The 18,768-nt window shown below is 40.5% G+C and overlaps 2 protein-coding genes across 3 annotated transcripts; one reads left to right on the top strand and one right to left on the bottom strand.

Annotated features, from left to right (window-relative positions):
* The first annotated feature begins 340 nt into the window (after positions 1-340).
* actl6a (actin-like 6A) lies at positions 341-14,180 on the top strand. 2 transcript variants are annotated; one of them, XM_080016758.1, is made up of 14 exons: positions 341-472; positions 1,617-1,693; positions 2,507-2,681; positions 7,856-7,956; positions 8,262-8,359; positions 8,651-8,745; positions 9,454-9,560; positions 10,333-10,422; positions 10,889-10,950; positions 11,741-11,855; positions 12,278-12,358; positions 12,461-12,556; positions 13,057-13,143; positions 13,374-14,180. In XM_080016758.1, the coding sequence occupies exons 1-14, from the start codon at positions 448-450 to the stop codon at positions 13,452-13,454; spliced, it is 1,290 nt and encodes a 429-aa protein (XP_079872884.1). In that variant the 5' UTR covers positions 341-447; the 3' UTR covers positions 13,455-14,180. The 2 variants fall into 2 exon arrangements, with proteins under 2 accessions (XP_079872884.1, XP_079872883.1); XM_080016757.1 differs by having other exon boundaries at positions 9,454-9,575.
* A 314-nt stretch (positions 14,181-14,494) lies between these two features.
* On the bottom strand, positions 14,495-18,655 carry mrpl47 (mitochondrial ribosomal protein L47). The gene is made up of 7 exons (XM_080016126.1): positions 18,520-18,655; positions 17,846-18,000; positions 17,681-17,741; positions 17,482-17,578; positions 15,391-15,521; positions 14,880-14,975; positions 14,495-14,770 (listed from the first exon to the last, which is right to left on the bottom strand). The coding sequence occupies exons 1-7, from the start codon at positions 18,648-18,650 to the stop codon at positions 14,662-14,664; spliced, it is 780 nt and encodes a 259-aa protein (XP_079872252.1). The 5' UTR covers positions 18,651-18,655; the 3' UTR covers positions 14,495-14,661.
* Positions 18,656-18,768: the final 113 nt, after the last annotated feature.

Raw genomic sequence — 18,768 nt, 5'->3', positions numbered from 1 at the left:
CAATTTTCATTCGACCATAAGAAATAACATTGACGGGGGTCAATGACTTTCGTGATTAACACGTTTCATTCCCCGGACACAGCGCATTTTTCGAGAGAACGGAGCGTTACCGGGCTCCGCAGCTCCCACTGACTTCCCGACTCGATGTGCGGGGAGGTTCGACTGTTTCACCCCGTGACCCGTCAAGGATCGAACGTGGGGAAAAGAGTCGGACCTTTCTCACCGCGAGCCCTCGTCTCTCACCGAAGCTTGGTTTGACGTCAGCGCGAGGACGCGACTCGGATTGCACGGCGTGTGTGACGCGCGGCGGCGCGTTGGGTTGGCCCGTGTCCGTGCACTTCTTTTGTTGTGATAAACCGTTTAGCGGTTGTGATTCTAGGCTAACATTTACCGGCAATATAAACACATTTTGCTAAAAAACTCAAAAAAAAAAAAAACGCTTGGAGGATGAGCGGCGGAGTGTACGGAGGAGGTGAGTCCGACTATCGAAAAGTCGAGAGAAAATAACGAAGCACGTTGTTCGCGTTGCAGCCCGGGCATTGCGTTGCTAACCAACGAGCTAAGCAGCTAGCGTTAGCCGCGGGAGCAGTATCAGCGAGGCCAATTGTTATTGTTATTGTTATAGTTATAGTTTGACAAAGCCTACCACCAGGGATATCAAGCTGCCTTTGTTGATATGAGTTGATTTCGCCAGCTAAACGGCTGTTTGTTGACTGGTAGATGTGTCTTAGATCACCGCTCGTTAGCAAGTAAATGAATGAATGACAACGGAGTTGCACGAAAGCCTTGGTATCAAAACAGAGGAGCGTCGGACCTGAATTATTATTTATTACCTTTTGAAGAGTGATAGATACATTATTTATCCTTGGAGGGAAAGGGGGGTGGGCAATATGCACTAAATCTAAGCAATTGAATCATTTGACAATATAATAAATCTCAAGACATTACAATCAACAGTAACTTCTATCAACAATACGCACTGTCAAAAATACTAGATTGTGAAAGTTTGCATACATACCATAATAATAAAACTTGTGCGCAGACTATGTCTACCAGTAGTAGCATTATTAACAGTACTAGTACCAATATATACAGTATTGGAAAATATGAGAGTTTTGTATTAGCCCCCTCTCTGATGGATGATGGACTTGGATCACCAGGTCAAGCAAACTAGATGAAGAGTTGTATATAGTCTTATTGCTGCACCTAATAGCGCTGCTTGGAGCACCGTGGTCATTTCAAAAAAATAAGTTACATGGGATATTCTGTACGGAATTGATAGATATCTATACAATAATACATGCGTGGATAAAAAGCGACGAGTAGGTCTCAATTTTTACAATGTTATTGCAGTATATCTTCATATGTGTTAAATCATTCCCTTACTATCACAACATCCAATGTTGGTTGTTAATTATTAGATTTTGTTCTTTTGGTTCTTTGTAGCTTCCTTCCTTCCTCTTTGTCCTCTTCCCACTGTGATGGGCGTAGTGTCTTGGTAATAGTATGGACGGTTTGAAGCCTTTCAACATCAAGTCTATCACTGCCTGAGCTTTGGGATTGTTAAGTGTATTTGATGCCCTGAACTAACAGGAAGTGTGACTGTGTTTCTGCAGACGAGGTGGGCGCCCTGGTGTTCGACATTGGCTCATATTCGGTGCGAGCTGGTTATGCGGGAGAAGATTGTCCCAAGGTAAGTGGATTGGTGGAATGACCTGGTTAACAATGTGTCCTTTCTTCCACTGTCCATTTTTCTTAATTTTCCTTTGAGGGGGGTGGGGCACACCGGTTTAAGGAATTGGAAATGAGGACTGTCACCCTGGAGAAATGCAAAGTAAAATGAGTTCAGATTGAACTGAGAGGCATTCGATTTAGTCTTTGCCTCAGTAAGAGGCATTAGTGCTTTAAATTGTGAGAAATTAAGCATACACGACATAGACCAGGGTTAAAATCTTAATTTTGCCAGTCAATTTGCCGATGTTGGTAGATCTGAATTCAAGACACTCTTTTAATGGGTGATTTACCTGTACCTGTTCAATGCCAAAAGTGCTACCCAGCCAGCTGGGTACATTTAAATTAAGTTCACTTTTTTTCAAATTGAACAAAAGTGATCTCAAATGGGTGGGGTAACATCACGGCAAAGTTAAAGCAACATTGACGATACTGTTGTTGTGATGTTTGCTTCAAGTGAAAACTCCCTGGCTCATTTGATCCATCATGTAAGCTCTGGAGCAGAACACGTGTCCTCCTGCTGCGACAAGTTCATGTTTACATGTGTAAACGGGTCTGTGTGTGGGAGACACAATTATATAGATATGTAATATACTTTTGTTCATAAAATATTTGATTGTGTTGTATCAATTTTTTCTCAATTTACCGGGGTAAAAAGTGAGTTGAGCTGCAGAGAAAGTACTTTGCTTTGTGACAATATCAGCCAGCTGAACTGCACAAATACAGTACATTATCAATATTAACTTCTGACTATCTCATTGTCTGTCTCATTTAGGCAGACTTCCCCACGGTGATCGGTGTGACCCTGGACAGAGAGGATGGCAGCACTCCCATGGAGACAGACGGTGACAAGGGCAAGCAAAGCGCCACCACCTACTACATCGACACCAACCAGCTGCGGGTGCCCAGGGAGAACATGGAGGTCATGTCTCCGCTCAAGAATGGCATGAGTGAGTATTCTTCTTAGCAAAGATCATATCTAATGAGGGAAGCTTTGGACTTGGGGTGTCACGATTCTCCAAATCCACAATTTGAGGTGACTTTCGATTTTAAAGTTGCGATTCGATTTTTGACTTAAAAAAATCTTTTTTCAGCACTGACGGCTATGCCATTGTTAGACTGAGTCTTGATTTGTAAACAAAAACACTTGTTTCTCAATAAGCAACTGTTATTTTAATATTAAAAATTATAAATAATAACAAAAATATGACAATATTTTAAATACACAAATAAACACTTAAGAACTTTGTCAAAACTAGACTTTAGAATAATAAACAATAAGTTACTTATTATACGACTTTTACCTTACTCACTAAAATAAGTCAAATCACAAGTCAAGTCACACTTTATTTATAGAGCACATTTCATACCAGGGCAACACAATGCGCTTTACAAAGAAATACAAAAAAGAAAGCGAGAACATAGTTGTCAGCCGGTCATTACAAAAGAATGCCCCTGAAACAACAGCAACAACAAAAGCGACAACAAAAACAACAATAAAAGCGACTCCAACCACAGTGGCAGCAACACAAATCAACAACAGCAGCAACAACAGTCACAGAAACAACAACAACGGCAGCAACAACATCGACACTAGCCGCAACAACAACTGCAGCAACGTACACGCAAAGACGTCACCGGAACCGGAAGTGGTAGCTCTCACCCAAACCGGAAAGGTCACTCAGGTTAGAGATGGTTAAGTCTAGGTATAAGGTTACGTTAAGTTGAGGTATAAGGTAAGCGAGAGTTAAGTTTAGGTATAAGGTTAGCGGCACCAACAACAGCAGCAGCAGCAACGACGACAACAGCAGCAACAGAGGACGTCACCGGAACTAGAAGTGGTAGCTCTCACCGGAACCAGAAATCTCCTCATCTGTATTGAGTCAACAGTGTGTACCATCTCAATGAAGTAAAGCACAGCAAAGACGTCACCGGAACCGGATGTGGTAGCTCTCACCGGAAACGGAAATTTCAACTGTGTGCACCGTCTTCATATCTTAATCCAGTCGCGGTCCTTTAATTAGCGTCCTTAAATTACGGGTCAAGTTTTTCATTCTGACCTCGGGAGGGAGATCCTTTAGACTATCTGACGGTCAAGTTGAGGGATAAGGTTAGAGGTGTTTAAGTTAGGGTATAGGGTTAGAGATTCTTTTTTTAGCTTTTAATTTTTAATGAATCTTTTTTAGAGCTTAATTTTAGCCATAAGGTTAAGTTTAGGTATAAGGTTAGCAGCAGCCACAGCACCAGACAGACAGACAGACAGACGTCAGTCAGTCAGTCAGTCAGTTAGTCAGTAATAGACTGTAGCGAACAGCAAGGTTTTTAACCTGCTTTTAAAAGTATTCAGTGTGGGGGGCCTCTCTCCGGTCCCTCGGTAGGGTGTTCCATTTACTTGGGGTATGGATACAGAAAGCAGCTTCTCCTGCTTTAGAGTTGGTACGAGGGATAGTTAAAAGAGCACTGCCTGTGGACCTGAGAGTTCTTGCTGGTTCGTGTATAATTAGCATTTCTTTTATATACTGAGGTGCAAGGCCATTTATAGCTTTATATACAAGTAGCAGAATCTTAAAATCAATTATAGTTTTGACAGAGAGCCAATGTAGAGATCTAAGAACAGGTGTGATATGTTCAAACCTTTTTGTCCCAGTGAGAACGCATGCAGCCGCATTTTGGATTAACTGTAACCGCTGCACCGCTGATTTCGGAAGGCTGGTGAATAGGCCATTACAGTGGTCCAATATACGCGTTATGAATGCATGGATTAATTTTTCGGAGTCTGCTTTTGACAGGAAGCCTCTTCATTTTAAAATGTTAATTAGATGGTAGAAGGCTGATTTTGTGATTTGATTTATATGGCTCTTAAAATGTAGATCGCCGTCTATGATTACACCCAGATTTCTGCCTTCATTCTTGCTCTCCAGGGACAGAGAACTAAGATGAGCTGCAATTTTCTGTCTTTGAGCCTTTGCACCAAAGATGAGTATTTCTGTTTTGTCTTTGTTCAGTTGTAAAAAGTTCTTTGACATCCATGCATTAATGTCATGAATACACTGATTGAGGGAGTGTATTGGGAGTAGGTCATCAGGATATAGGGATATGTACAGTTGTGAATCATCTGCATAATTATGGTCATTTATTTTGTGTTTCTTTACAATATGTGCCAGTGGAAGCATATAGAGGTTAAACAATAATGGTCCCAGAATCGAACCTTGGGGCACTCCACATACAATATCCACTTTATTTGACACAAAATCTCCAATGGACACAAAGAACTGCATGTAGGTAGGTTTTGAGCCAATTAAGGACCGGGGCCAGATAGGCCGACCCATTTTTGTAATCTTGCTAATAAAATCTGATGGTCAACAGTGTCGAAGGCAGCACTGAGATCCAGCAGCAGAAGAACAGATAGTTTTTGCATCAGTGTTTATGTGTAGATCGTTAAGAACTTTAATAAGTGCTGTTTCTGTGCTATGGTGAGGTCGAAAGCCAGATTGATAGGTGTCTCAAAGGCTGTGTGAGGTAAGATAGTTGTTAAGCTGAAGGTAAACTGTTTTTTTCAAGTATTTTGCTGAGTAACGGCAGGTTGGAAATGGGCCTGTAGTTGGCAATAACTGTTGCATCGAGATTGCTCTTCTTCAGGAGTGGTTTAATGACAGCTGTTTTAAATGCTACAGGGAATATACCTGATTGAAGAGCCATTTAAAACTTCTAATACCGCATGTGCTAGGCAGTTAAAAACTGTTTTAATACAGGTGGTAGGGAGGGGGTCCAGGCAGCAAGTGGAGGACCTGAGCTGACCAACAATATCGTCCAGTCTTTTTATGTTTAAGGGGACGAAATGAGACATGGCAGCAGCCATATTACTGGGGAACTGAGGAGCTTTAATTTTGTTACCGAAGAATGTAGCGAACTCACACTTTTCAGTGGAGAGCATCTCTGACGGGGTTGTAGATGGTGGATTAAGAAGTCGATCAACAGTGAAGAAGAGAACTTTACTGTTGTTGAGGTTTTTATTAATGATTTTAGAGAAGAAAGACTGTCTGGCCTGTTTAATTTCTATATTGTATCGATTGAGTCTATCCTTGTAAATTTCATGATGGACCTAAAGATTTGTCTTTCTCCATTTTCGTTCTGCCTGGCGACACTCTCTCTTAAGCTGCCTAATAACTGCTCCATTTCTCCAGGGGGCTTTTTGTTTTTCTATGTTTTTAGTTTTAACAGGCGCAATGATATTTTGTATTTTGGAGTTGAAGTTGTTCACAGGATCCTCAGTTGATGATGCCTTGAACAGCGCTAACTCATTTACAATTCTCTTAAAGGTTTCAATGGTATAATTGTTAATGATACGTTTTTTAATTGTTCGGGTACCCCTCTGTTGTACAGGAAGAGCAGACACGTCAAAGAAAATGCAACAGTGATTTGAAATAGCAACATCCATGACATAGGGCACAGTGATATTTAATGCTTTTGATATGACTAAGTCCAGAGTATGCCCCTTATTGTGGGTGGGTCCAGAAACGTGCTGAGTGAAGTCAAATGCCTCTAATAGGCTAATAAAGTGTTGAGCATCTGGGTCTGTTTGATTGTCAACATGAATATTAAAATCACCTGAGATAATAACACAATCATAATCAGTGGAGACCTCGGACAGTAGCTCAGAGAATTCATCAAGAAAACCACATTTAGATTTTGGTGGCCGATAAACGCTGATGATTAAAATCGGGGCCCTGCAGTTTATAGATATAGCAAGGTGTTCAAAACACGTGAATTCTCCGAGGAGGATTTCCTTGCAGGTATAGATATCAGAGGAGACGGCAGCTATTCCTCCGCCTCTCTGGTCAGCTCAAGTGGTTTGGATGAACTTGAAATTAGGAGGTGCTGTCTCAATGAGTGTGACTGAGCAATTTCTATCCAGCCAGGTCTCAGTTAATAGAGCGAAATCCAGGTTATGAGTACTTATAAGCTCATTAACTAAAAATGACTTGTTAGTTAGTGACCTTACGTTTAATAGAGACATTTTTATTATTCTGGGTGCATGGTTTTCCGGGGTACTGAGAGTTTGAGTCCGAACCGGTAGTAAATTGTTTAGATTCCTGTATGTTACAGGGAGTTACCTAATTTCGGTCTATGGTTTATAATAACGAATTTGTAGAGCAGAGTGACAGTCAGTAATGTCAGGGTGGATCGGACTCACCAAACATCAGCAGCGAACAGAAGATTTCTCTCTAATGTGCGTTCACTGTGCAACAAACTGGATGAACTTATATTGAACTTTTTATTATTATTTTATGTTCCTGCATCCCTAGTGCCAGGTTTGCAGTGTACGTAGAGAGATGCGGCGCAGGAGCCGGCCGCAGCTCGCACAACTCCGAACCAAAATTCATGAAAGTCGGTTCAGAGCTGGGCGAGCCGCAGTCGACGCCCCTCAGCACACACTGCATTTGTCGACACCCCCCAGATCCCTGAGCTGAGATGTTTCATGATGTGATGCCTGCTATTCAAAAGAAACACCATAACCATAACTGCCTTATGCACATGCAGTGTTGTGCACAAATAGACTTGTTTGCCATTAATCTTTTTTTGAGTAAAAGATGTCGCAGACTGCACACAAAGCTCTGTTGTGCTGACCTAGCTGATGGTTCTAATCAGAATCTGGTCCACGGGAGCTTGGCTGTGAGCTATTCAGAGAAGAGTGTGACACCAATCTTAATTGCAATAGAGTAGCACCACGGGACCGCAGCCCCCCTTAGAGAGCTGACCTGGAATATAAGTGCCCGGTGCTAAAATTATTATCCGGAAAAAAGCTAATCATTGCTCTATTTTCTGCACCATCTGACCTAGGAATTATGATGAAAGGCAAACGTGTTGCGTGACGTGGGCCTTTCTATGGGCACGTAATTGTAGAGGTCAAGGTCTGCTTTGGATGCGCTTGTGTATGGAGTCGCGGCAGTGCTCTGTTTGAGCAAGCAAATGCAGATTGTTCTGTGTATATTACTACTGACTGCAGATTTCCACATGTGACAGAATTGGTTTCAGAGTACATCCTCGATGATGAGATGAAAATGAACGCAGCGATCTTGAATATCATGATCCTAATAAGACTTTTCCTCTCCCTGCTGTATAGTTGAGGACTGGGACAGCTTTCAGGCTATTCTAGATCACACCTACAAGATGCACTTCAAGTCTGAGCCCAGCCTGCACCCAGTGCTCATGTCAGAAGCATCGGTGAGTTTGTGTTTTATTTTTACATGCGCTGGCATTCATTTGAGCGGAGTTCTAAACTGCAGCAGCTGGCCACTCTTGCACATTAATGTTGTTTATCTATTCTCGGGTTGGTTATTTGTAAATAAAAAGGGGATCTTATTTCAAACAATAATTTTCTTACCTTATATTCTGTTATTTTATTCGTAAAACATACATCATCACCTGTGTCTGAACGAGTAAGGATTTATTTCCTCAACTTCGTCCCTGGTGGTTTTCACAACAAGTGTGTGCAGGGTAACGCTTGTCTCTTTATTTTGTCTGTGCAGTGGAACACGCGAGCGAAGAGGGAAAAACTCACTGAGCTGATGTTTGAGCATTACAACATTCCAGCCTTTTTCCTCTGCAAAACAGCAGTGCTGTCTTCGTATCCTTCACAAGGTTATTACTTTCACCTGCAGCACAATGATTTGGGAAATGTAAGCCACAGTGTGCTGTGAGCATTACTGTCAAGAAACATTTGAATAATTTTTATATTGTAATATAATATATCAGCTACTTTCAACCAGTGGATGTGTTGCTGCAGATTTTTCTCAATTTCCCTCTGGAGCTGAATAATGTGCATATCTGGTCTTATAAGAAATTAGTCTTTGGTAGAGTTAAAGATTTGATATCTTGGTGGAGCAATTTAGTGTTTCCTTCATTCGGAGTGCCACAGATTTGCCAACGGGCGGTCCACAGGCCTGGTCTTGGACAGCGGTGCCACACACACCACAGCAATTCCAGTGCATGATGGTTACGTCCTGCAGCAGGGTGAGCGCTTACAACTTGGTTATTTCATTCATAAATAAATTAATAAAATCTTGTTATCAAAAGATGAATATATATATATATATATATATATATATATATATATATATCTTACTTACTTTACTTAATTAACTTTATGCTGTCATCTTCGTAGACATTTTACTTGGGTCCCAAACTTCAGAGTGTTAAATAACATGTTTTTGTGCAGATGGATGAATACGTAATTAGATCAGGGTTTGAATTGTCAATGTAATGGAGAGCAGTAACACTGCACTTCCTCGGTACGATTAATCTGCTCAAGTAGCCCCAGAGCAGGAAGGGGTAATGAGACACCTCACAGTCCCTGGCACATCCATGCTCAAAGCTCCCATTTAGGATATCCAAGGCAGAATTTCAGGAAACCGTAGCATTGATGGCTTGATCCTCAACAGCTAGGCTTTCTGCGACAAAGCCATCTCAGTCGGAGCAACAGTGAAACACAGAGAAGAACTTGCCCAAGATTGCATGATCTTGATCTTGCATCATTGCAAGAGAGAGTGAAACCATGGCCAAGAACTCAATGAAGTATTATAAGTTCCACAGCAACCAAGATGTTTTTTTTTGTTTTTGGATCTAGAAAGTTGTATCGGCTGTTATACAGCGGACTTGGTGAAGTCTTTGAAGTCATATATGAAATTGAATTGAATGTTGAATGTGTTTCTTCTATTGCAGGCATTGTTAAGTCTCCCCTTGCTGGGGACTTTATGAGCATGCAATGTAGAGAGCTATTTCAAGAGTTAAATGTTGAAATAGTCCCTCCTTACATGATTGCATCAAAGGTGAGACCTGCTAAAGTAAGTCAAAACTACTCATTCCATACCTTTTAATTTCTCTCAGCTCTGGTGGTGGGGTGGTACAGTGTAAGTACCTCATTTCACAGCATGTTTTAACTAGTATGCACAGTGGGATCACAACGATCCGGTGTATTTCACATTTTCACTTATGTGGCATTACTTGGGTCCAATATTATTATTATTATTATTTAAGTACTTTAGATTGCTTGTATTCTCAGTAACACTGCTGATTTATTTTGATTTGTCTTCTGAAGTTGGTTGATTTTATTATCAATATAGGATGCCAAAAAGTCAAAGGTCAACCTCTATTAAATGATCTAGGTGTAAATCGTTGATTAATTCCTATATTTAACTTTCTCCCAGTAAGAGGAATATAATTAGACAAAAGTTTGCCTTCACTTAATCACAGAAGTGCAAAATATAGTATGATTGACTTACAGTATAGTATGACTGATAAGGGTGGTGTTCCTACTACAAGCAGATCATTTAGATAGAGGCTTTTTTTGTTCTGTAGCGCAAAACCACTTCCCTCAAGGTTTTACACCTCAATTAAATGTGTTTGCTTTTTGGAACATCTGTGATAACTTCACACTTATTTAGGAATTTTTATTTTGGCTCCAAAACTGGGTTGCTCTCATCACTTCCGTATATCTAATTAGTTGTTAGTCGTCCACGGCATCATGCCCTTCCTCTGTCCGTGGCATCATGCCCTTCCTCTTGGGTCAGCCGCTGCCAACCACAGTGTTTTTCGTTGCAGGATACCGTGCGCGAGGGAGCCCCAGCCAGCTGGAAGAAAAAGGAGAAACTACCTCAAGTGACACGCTCCTGGCATAACTATATGTGTAATGTAAGCAAGCACAATGTAGAATCTTCTATGGCCTGCCGTCTGTTTGTAACAGACAGTGCAGTGCAAAGGGTTTTAAGTCACACCAGCCATGTAATATGTCCATTTAAAAAGCTCCTTGTTAATTTAGTCGAATGTACTTCACTACACTTCATTATGGTGAATATTGTTTAGATTGCTATTTCTATTAAATTTTTTATTTCACAACGCAAGTTTCTACATCTACCTTACAAAAAAGTGGCTCAGGCAGTAGAGTGGGCCGTCTAGTGATCAGAAGATTGCCGGTTCGATCCCTGGCTCGTCCTGCTACCGTGCTGAAGTGTCCTTGAGCAAGACACTTAAACCCCAACTGCTCCTGAGGAGCCTGGCATGGCTGCCTCTATCAGTGAATAAATAGGTTGCAAGTGGCTTTGGACAAAAGTGTCAGCAAAATGACAATGTAATGACTTATCTCTATCACTGCCTGCAGACTGTGATCCAGGATTTCCAGGCCTCTGTGCTACAGGTGTCAGACTCGCCATACGATGAGCAGTAAGACAAGACTATTTTCATATGTTTCATATCGTCACTCTGGACAATATTTGGTTAAACAGCCTGTCAGCATGAATGTGTCTGTTAAGTTGCTTATCTGTTTCACTTTTACAGATTAATCAGGCACAGACCCATCTTTATTCATTTGCGAGATCAGTTTTATGTTTCAAGACAAATTATTAATTTTCAGGCCACTTCTACTTGTGGCGGCTAGATCTGGAACAATGTTATTATGATGATGATCATCGGATGTTTTTATGATGTTCGTGTGTCATAATATCTGTTTAGGAATTTTTAAAGAGGGCTGAGTAATTGATATGCACCCTTCCTGTCCAGTGAACTAAATGAATACAATAAGGAATCTAATTTAAATTTATTACATCAGACATTTAAAGTAAAGTTTTCAAAATAAAACGAAACTAAATGTTTGTGTCATATATTCGCATCATTAATTTATACCACAAAATTAAATACACTGATATGACTTTCATTTCAGAGCAGTAGGAGACTCTTGAAAGATGATTTATCATGATATTGATTTATAGCCCAGCCTTATTTTGACTGCAATTTTTTCCTTGTATATATGCTAATTATCCATATGAAGTGTTTTTTCGAAGAAGTCAGAATTTTCATTGATGACAAAAACTACAACTAAAAAAGGTGGCTATGGCCTCTCGTCTACTTTAACAGGCACACATGCTGAAAGGTGATTATTTTGGAGAGAAATAACCTAAAACCTATAAGAGTTGAGTTCATACTGAGTATGAGTACTGTGTCCTGGTGTCTTCAGGGTAGCAGCTCAGATGCCCACAGTGCACTACGAGCTGCCAAACGGGTACAACTGTGACTTTGGGGCAGAGAGATTGAAGATTCCAGAGGGGCTGTTTGACCCTTCCAATGCCAAGGTGTGTATCTACCATGACGTGCTGCACTCATAATACTGTAACAGACAGCGTAGAGAGCTATTTCAAGAGTTGGTGAAGATCTTTCTCTCCAAAGCTTAATTAAGATTTTCTATACCATTTCTTTCAGTATTTGAGTTGGGATGGAAATTCCTGCATTAAACTCACTTTTAAAGCTCAAGGCACAGGTACAGGGAAAAGGCACTAGCTGAATTGTCTTATCTTCGAGACAGCGAATATTCGGTCAAATCCAAGGAGTCCAACCTTATGTTTGGGTGTTTTAGCTTGTATGTTCCGCACTGTGCGTGCATCTTAATTCTGTCCCCATATACTTGGAGAGAAGAAAGTGATGAATCAATCCAGATTTTTTGTGTAATATTTCCTGTTTGCTGATTCCAATGCATATGTTTTGTTGACCACTACAGGGCCTGTCTGGGAACACTATGTTGGGTGTCGGCCATGTTGTGACCACCAGCGTCGGAATGTGTGACATCGACATTCGACCGGTGACTGTTAAAACTTGATGATGATATTAAGCAATGTCCATCATACACTGCACATTTATTATTTTTATTATTATTAAACATATTTTTTTTATTTTCTCAAAGGGGCTGTACGGCAGTGTCGTGGTAACGGGTGGAAATACACTCATCCAGGGCTTTACAGACCGACTCAACAGAGAACTCTCCCAAAAGACTCCCCCTGTAAGTTCCTGGACAATGTGACAATGATTCTTTTGTTGTTATTATTATTATTATTATTATTCTATATTTTTTTACTCAGTTTGATTAGAATCCTTCCTCTTCACCATTATTAGTTAAACCAAAGACAATAAAAGAACAACGTCCAAACCTAACATGTGTGATACATCCTCATAGAACATATGATGAATTCTACTTTTTTATTTTTATATGTTTTGAATACACATTCGTAAGAGCCATATATTACACATTGATTATTTTCTGACTAGTGCAGAGTTGGGAGCTTTCATTGAACATGAAGATATTTGACATTGATCTTTATGTCCATGTATGGCATGACATTCTGTATGGTTAAGTAATGCCACCTGATATGGTGCCTTCATTTTTATTTTTCCTGTTTTTTGTAATTTTTATGTTGACAACGGTTTAACAGTTTATGCATTTTCTGAATTAAGAATGTCTTACTGTTGGTGTTTAAGGTCTTATGTGTCTCTCCTCTGCAGAGCATGAGGCTTAAGCTGATAGCCAACAATACAACTGTGGAGCGTCGGTTCAGTGCCTGGATCGGAGGCTCCATCCTGGCGTCGCTAGTAAGTAGGACACACGACACCCAGTGTTCAACTCTAAAAGCAGCTTGATGTCAACTCCAGTGCACTGTAAAAATCCTGGGAAATGTCTCAAAATCTTAACCCAGCCATAGTTTTTAGTAATAATGTGGTCTCTTGCAATGAGGATTTTTGCCTAGCTCGGAAATAAAGTATCTTGACCATTATGGCAGAAAGTTTGCACCGTTTGATCCACAACTGAACGTGTTTTCCAGGGAACCTTCCAGCAGATGTGGATCTCTAAACAGGAGTACGAGGAAGGAGGGAAGCAGTGTGTGGACAGGAAATGCCCTTGATTGAGACCCTGTACTCCATGCCACCACCACCCCCCATGTTCTAATGCTGTCTTGGCAACAACCACAACAGTTGGTTCGCATCTTTACCTGCACTCAGGAACATCACCGGAGGATGGCTGATTGTGTTGTTGGATTAATTTTTTGGATGGCTGATTGTGTTGTTGGATTAATTTTTTGTATTGACAATTACGTTTGTCTGTCTTTGATTTTATATGGCGAAGACCTTAAACGATTATAACAGGAGCTGTGTTTCAATGGAGATAATGTGGTTGAGTGAACTTGCTTGTGCACCGGGGTCAATCTATTGTCTTTATTCTGTTGTCATTATGTCAATGTTTGCTTGAAACCTTGTATGGTCAAAAGAGATTGTATGCTTGCCTATTACATTTACATGTTTGACATAGCCTGAGTCAACAAAAGGAAAAGCAAAATGCAGGGATAAAGTGGGTTGCCAATTACCATGAACGGGAAAGGCAAATTGGCCATTCAAGTTTTCAGAAGGATATGAGCTCTAGAAAGCAATATTTAGGCAGGGGTGTAGACATACAGTTTAGGGTAAATGGTGTTTGTCTGACAGCATCTTTTCAAGAAACAAGCTTGTGATAGGTAAACTACAGAATTGCATATTGGGCTTAGATACTGAAACTGTATTTAAGATCCACTTTTTCTTAAATCATTGGCAACATTGTCTTTTGAAATTAAAGTTTTGTTTTTGGATTTCTTACATTTTGTGTTACCAAGGCATATAGCAACAGTTGGGAAATTAAAAAAAGTACTTTAATGTAATTTACATTCCAACAATCTACTTTTCTATGCTCAGCTCTTCACAAGGTGCCTGGGGAGACTGATTACTCAGCTCAAAAAACCCTATTATACTTATATTTAAAAGCAGTGTGGTATGTTGATCAATGTGACAGGTATGACTCGTACTAGAGCATATCAGAACAGACTGACCACTCGATAGATTTGTTTAGTATGAAGCCACAGAAATTTGAAACATTTCAATGTGCTATGAAAAATGATACTGGCTTGCAGTTACAGCCAATGCACCTTTCAAACAACAAATATTTGTATTTCGTAGGTTTTATTGGATGAATATACAACAAGCAGGATGACTTGATCGCCAAAATGGGAAAAGGAATCTGAGCAAAAGGGTTATTCACCCCACAACATCCAGAGTTGAAAGTGACAGTTAATTCTCAACCCCTTATGACGCAGCTTTCATTTGAGGAAAGATCTCCTTGAGCTTGGCCTGCTTCCCCTTCTCCAAGTTAGCCTTCCTGGACTTTGCCCGAAGATGCTTCTCTATACGGAGCCTGAAAAAGAGAAAAAGGTTTAATGCTTCAATCTCCCTTTTCAATGCAGTACACGAGATATTGAAAGACCATTTCTTTAGGCTAGTGAGGTTACCCCAATGTGACTTACCTGATATACGGTTCTACAAATGTTTGCGTGAAGAACTTCTTTCGCTTGTATCTTGTGTTCAGATACCAAGGAATGGCATGCTCTCTGAACTTATACCTTGGGGGTAAAAAAAATAAGTAGTGGTCAACAATCAGGATTTAGCCTAAAATCAGGTGTTTTCTGCAATTAATCACCATTCTTAGCACTGTGAGACATTTAAGATAAACGGGTCATGAGAAAAGTATTGCCTCTTAAATAACAGATTTTGGAGCAAGCCTTAATTACAAAACCAAATGTAAGATACAAGCTTTTTTTATGTGCAAAAAAAGAAAATAACATCTAATCAGAGTATGCATCCTCTTTCTTGATTTCAGCTTGACCAGTTTAGCATGAATTTCAAGCTCAATTTATGCAGACCTAAAGCCTGGCCCGATTCCCCAAATGTAAAATGATTGAAGGTTGAAAATACAAATCAAAATGACTGCACTTGTGTGCATATTATGCAGCACATGAAGAACAAATGTGCGCCTACCAGATGGCATGTCCAAATACATTCTTCCTCCAAGCCCCAGGCCTGGCTCTCTCCTGGCCAGTCTGCAGCAGACGCAAAGCCGTCTCCCTCTCCTTCACCACCGTCTCCAACCTCATCATAGACCGTTCGATCTAGGAGGGAGGAGGAGAAAGGGTTGAAGACTTAATATTTTAGAAAAAAGTATTTTCTCCCATCTCTAAAATGTAGGATTAAGATTTCAAAGACCCAATTTTATCCTTGGTTTACAACAGCCATTTGGTCAATGACTAAACTAGCTACAAAACAAGGCAGAAGAACTTCTGATGATTAACAAAAACTGGCAGAGCAATGTAAAAAGAGCTTCATAAAATAAGAGACTACCCAAATGATAAGAGAAAGATGTAATAGGTGAGAGACAAAATTTCAATATTCTGTTGGTTAATGGGATCAGGTTACCATATAGATGTGTGCGTTGCCCCTATGCAACTTTGCAGTTGGAGTGTCTTGCTCTGATCATGTGGGTGTACTAGACACTACATGGTACGGTACAAAAAGGGCTAACCCAAAAGTGATGAGGGCTGAACATTAAAGGAGCTTATGAGCTTCAGAGTAGACAACATTGCAAGTACAGGAGATGCACTTGAGCCAGAGGACCTGAGGACCTGCCTTTGGTTAGGAATTCACATCAGACCATAACTCACAACTCCAGACCTTTCAACCTTGGGAAAATATTGTAAGTACCACAATACTGTAACAGGGAGTCTCTGTGGCGTTTGAGTTACTGCAGCTAAATGACTCCATCAGTTATTCACACCGTAGCCGTCTCGTAATAAGGATAATCACATTGTATGTGAGCTACTACAGCTAACTGTATACAGTACATACAAATTCATCTTATTAGGACATACCCCTTGAAATGCCACATCTCGTAAAGTTACTGAACATGTTTACCAACGAGAGATGCACCAATTGCAATTTTCTTGGCCTATTCAGATTCCTGATTTTTTAAAGTCTGACCTGCAGATTCAGATTTCCGATCTGTCTACGTCGATGACAAATGCATCACGTGATCTGACCACGCTCATGTGATTGGACAGCTGCACATACGGACTACCGCTGCAATTTCAGTTACCACAACAGTGAGATTGCTGATTTTGACGCTATTTATTATTGTTCATTGGAATTGGAATAATAATACAACATCAAACTGTTCCTGACTTCCAATAAAATAAAATATAACATGAAACGGTCACTGAGTTCCAATAAAACGGAATATAGGACGGTCACCAAGTTTCAGTGTAATGCAACCTGTAAATCACTTAGCTTTAGTAGGTCAAATATAACTAACATGGAAATGTCCTGTTCAAAGTTCAAATTAAAGTCTCTCTCACATTTAAGGATGCAAATTTACATTTATATTATATTTATATGGAACTTGCCATTCCAAAAAAAATTGCAATCATTACAAAAAAATAAATGGCTGACTCCTCTCACTCTCGTTCACTGGAAGTCTTCTTTCGCTCACCGTGCATTAAACCAAGTTTATTAAAATCGAATTAAAATCGAGAGACTCGTCAAGAACTGAATCTCAAAAAAAGAGTCAAACCTTTCATCACGATCAGCGCTCCACTGTGACAGGGATAGATATGCAGTCCGCTCAATGTTAGAATATTGTCAGGCGATAGATAATTTATCGAATCTTCTTTGTTTACCTTGAAGTACCGCCAAACAACCAACATTTTCTTTCTTTTGCTCTTTTTTGAGCATCAACTACGTTACATTACGTTGGTATCGGGTTTGGGTACTGGAACATTTTTACCAGTAGAGTACATTAGCGCAGCATGGAGCGTGTAAATTTCACCAGCACAGAATCTGAAAATATATCCGACACTGACCGTCCGATCACCAGTCATGGCCGATTAAGCTGAAAACCGGCTGTTGTATCTCACGTAAACATTTTATCTTCGCGTAGTTTCAGCTGGAATTTCTTACCTGCGTATTTTGACCGAGAATTGCATAGCTGGTACACAAAATGCGTGCAGGTTAGCAGGTCTGCAACTCACTCAGCGAGAACATGATAATAGTCAAGTGTGAATTCAACATTTTACTGACCTTCCTTATTCTCTCTGGACTTGGCATCTGAACTCGTTGTCGTTTTGCCTCCTGTTCAATAGTAAGCAGCATGTTCTTTTCTTTGAGAAGAACATACCTGAAATGAAACAGGAGTTATTTATTCACAATGCTCACTCGAATAAACCACATCAGGCAGTTTTCATGACAGTAATCAGCCACACAAACCTCACTTACTCACCAAAGTTTGTGCAAGTCTTCGTTGCTCTTTGACCTCAGAAGTTTAGCCGACCATGGTGCACCTACATCAGTACAGAAGATTGCGGTGACAAGATTTAAGCATTTCAATTCACTGAAACGTCTTTGCTCCCCCACATCCAGACATCCGGTGGAATAGAGTCCTCACCTGACTTCACGGCGCTTTCTCCCCAGTTCTCGGGGAGGTCGAAGAATTCCTCAAGTCCCCTTCTAGTGATGGTTGTGTGTAGGGATCGACATTGAGCCAAAGTGCCGATGGCGATGTGACGGTGCCAAGACGGTACGACGGGTGGATGCTGTGTTCTGGTGGCACAAAGATAGAATAACAATCATATAAGGTGGCGCCGGATAAACTGAAATCACAGAATAACTGCGGACATCACACTCCAATGTCACAAGTCTACTTGACCATCAGTTAGCAGGCTATCCGAGAGTTAAATCGAATGTGTTTTAACCAAATGTAAGACAATTGAGATAGTCTCAATATGAAAGTATAAAGGTAAGTTCTATACATTTGGTACAGAGCAGAGGTCGGTGTTGTGTTGTATTGTATTGTGGTTTCCTTTAGGTCAGATAGCCCCATTGAACTGCATTTTAGACATTTTAAGGACCTGCAGACCCTGGGATAGGTACCACCGGCTTCCTACACCGGTTTTGTCTGTTGATCTTCTGGAGATGCTGTTGTTATTTAAGCTACAATGGAATAAGCGGCATAATTACACCTGATATTCAACCGTAGGCCGGGGCTTGGTCGGAGCATCCAAATCCCCCGACCCTTCCACCGGAACTTAACCGTGATGCTGGGGCCCACAAACTGCATACCTGGCCGGAACAGCCGTGCATGTAGCCGGGCTCAAAGCGGACCGCTGGGAAGGTAAAGCAGAGGATATCCTAAAGGCTTTCTCAAAGCGCTTGCAGAGCGTCACAACGCGTCCTGCTGAGGTCGCCGCCATCTTTGTCAGCCTGTGTTCAATTTCCCAGAATGCATTTTTCCTTATTCTTCGATAAAATAAAATAGAATAATTTTAATCGGGGTTTTTTTCATGCAAAGTAGTTTAAACATTATCCTAT

This window comes from Zeus faber (genome assembly GCF_960531495.2).
Source record: "Zeus faber genome assembly, chromosome: 1".
NCBI classification, from domain to species: domain Eukaryota; kingdom Metazoa; phylum Chordata; class Actinopteri; order Zeiformes; family Zeidae; genus Zeus; species Zeus faber.
The sequence above is the reverse complement of the archived record's forward strand: the minus strand, read 5'-3'. Positions and strand labels throughout refer to the sequence as shown.

What these genes read in the sequence shown, in the direction of transcription:
- mrpl47 (XM_080016126.1), bottom strand. Translation starts at nt 18,650, where the DNA reads ATGGCGGCGACCTCAGCAGGACGCGTTGTGACGCTCTGCAAGCGCTTT. An exon ending in TGCACGGCTGTTCCGGCCAG is followed by an intron (nt 18,001 to 18,519) that starts GTATGCAGTTTG and finishes TTGTGCCACCAG; the next exon opens with AACACAGCATCCACCCGTCG. An exon ending in GTATTTGGACATGCCATCTG is followed by an intron (nt 14,976 to 15,390) that starts GTAGGCGCACAT and finishes TTTACCCCCAAG; the next exon opens with GTATAAGTTCAGAGAGCATG.
- actl6a (XM_080016757.1), top strand. Translation starts at nt 448, where the DNA reads ATGAGCGGCGGAGTGTACGGAGGAG. An exon ending in CGGCGGAGTGTACGGAGGAG is followed by an intron (nt 473 to 1,616) that starts GTGAGTCCGACT and finishes GTGTTTCTGCAG; the next exon opens with ACGAGGTGGGCGCCCTGGTG. An exon ending in AAAACAGCAGTGCTGTCTTC is followed by an intron (nt 8,360 to 8,650) that starts GTATCCTTCACA and finishes GGAGTGCCACAG; the next exon opens with ATTTGCCAACGGGCGGTCCA.